The sequence below is a fragment of the Montipora foliosa genome, chromosome 5, assembly GCF_036669935.1.
Source record: "Montipora foliosa isolate CH-2021 chromosome 5, ASM3666993v2, whole genome shotgun sequence".
NCBI lineage: Eukaryota > Metazoa > Cnidaria > Anthozoa > Scleractinia > Acroporidae > Montipora > Montipora foliosa.
The window spans coordinates 16413240-16415235 of record NC_090873.1 but is presented as its reverse complement, the minus strand read 5'-3'; the positions used below and the strand labels follow the sequence as shown (position 1 = coordinate 16415235).

General features: G+C 35.5%; 1 protein-coding gene across 1 annotated transcript in view; it reads right to left on the bottom strand.

Annotated features, from left to right (window-relative positions):
• The window catches only part of LOC138002269 (G-protein coupled receptor GRL101-like), a 5022-nt gene extending 4712 nt beyond the window's left edge, over nt 1-310 (bottom strand). The window contains exon 1 of the mRNA XM_068848338.1: nt 1-310. This exon is cut by the window's left edge and continues 918 nt beyond it. Coding sequence (XP_068704439.1) covers nt 1-72 — 72 coding nt within the window. The 5' untranslated portion in view covers nt 73-310.
• Between the last annotated feature and the right edge of the window lie 1686 nt (nt 311-1996).

Below are 1996 nucleotides of genomic sequence, written 5' to 3'. Positions count from 1 at the left end.
ACAGTTGGCAAAGTTGTCGTCGAACACAAACTCACAACCAGCATCTTGCTTAAATTCCACGTGACAGCACATTACATTTGAATCAACGGTTCTGTAAGCAAAGAGATCATGTGTAAATTGAGGGCATTATGTGTGTCATTGAAAAGATAGTTTGTCCCCTTCATTGCTTAGCCTCATTTAGGAATATAGAGAAGTCAAGTGACGATTCAAGATAGCGCTGGACTTTTCCCTTTTTGTGAACGGGCATATAGAAATATGTTGATTTGTCTCCTTGTTTGTTTGTTTTTGCAAAAACAAAAACGTAATCAATACTGCAACTCGTAGAATTAGATGAGCAGCACACACTACTATTTAAAAATAATTCGTTTTTTAATAATATCCAATGTCTTTGTCTTCCTTATGAACAAGAGCAATTTTTGTTGACTTTACAATTGTTGTCCCCAGTTATTGTATAATGCATTTTACATGGCGTACAATTCACGTAACTAGCATCACGTACCATGGACCTGGTATAGATGTGTATTAAAATGACACACTTCGTATCTTGTGATACCACAGTTCCTTTATCTTCTTATTCAGCCATTTTCCTTATAAGAATGTAGTAATAACGTTGTATTTGCTAAATTGGTTGAACGTCCAGCATAACCCCGATAAGACTTCAACTTGTCTCAAAGTGGATTCACCGAGTAATTGTTTATTGCTAGCAACGTTGCATTAATGTAAATATAACCCAAAAAGTAAAGTTATTTAAGGGAATGTGAAATATATTAGAAGAGAATCAGAACTAAACTTGAAACTGTTAAAGCAATGAAAGAGAAAATGAAGGAAGGAAAGAATGAATGAATGAATCAATCAATGAACGAACGAACAAACGAACGAATCAATAAATCACTCAATCAATCAATGCATCAATGAATGAATGAATCAATGAATCAATGATTCAGTGAGTGAATAAAAATAGATTGAATGTGGAAATTACAAGTTCAGTGTTAAGATTTGTATTGACTCTATGTGATTACAGAAGCTAAGAAAACCCTGGACCCAGAAACAAGATAATGAAACAAGATATCTTACATCCTTATTATGTTTTGCATCCTTGCAAAAAAACCTTCTGGGAGATCATACATCAAGTTGAAATGCATGTACCTGCAAAGGGTGAACAAAGAAGCATGTTAAATTAATCTCAGTGATGGTCACCTCCAGATATCTATGAAAGCAATTAGTGTTATTAGTAAGGAATATATCAAGCTAATGTGGGCGATTTCTGGGACAAATGACTGTTAAATTTTGTCACAGCCACTTGCGTACCTTCCTCTACAATTCCAATTTGAATTTCCATTGGATTCGGATGAGCAAGATCTCTCGTCAATCTTGTTCATTACCACCCTTCCTCTTGAGACACTCTGTGCTAAACGATGTGAGATCAGAACGCCACCAACACAGGTAAGATGATATCGAAAACCTAAAGTTCAGAAGTTTTTCTTCTTCAAACTTTTCCACGTTTGATTTTTTATTATTTTCCAACAATGAAGGATAATAGGCATTATCACGGTTTTTGACGCCATCTTGACGGGTAGGCAAAGCGGTCAGAAATTACAGTGTTTGTATGGAAATCCAATACCAAAATTGACTTCTACACAATTTGTGAATCAAAACGTTAAAATACGTTCCTATAAGTCGCTGAGCTAATTTTTTTTCAATTTTCCATACATTTGTCTTCCCGCAAACCATGTCTAGACGTTTGTCTACCCACCCAAATTTACAGGCTAATGTGTGGAAAAGTCAAAAAATGAACTGAGCGTCCTCTAGCCAAGCTACATCCTTCAAACTTAGTGAATACAATCTTCTACCTAATATTTTAACGTTGCGATTCAGAAATTGTGAAAAATTCAAGTTTGGAAGAAATTATTTGCTATCGGATTCCCATACAAACACTGTAATTTCCAACCGCTTTGCCTACCCGTCAAGATGGCATCGAAAACCGTGATAAGGCCTT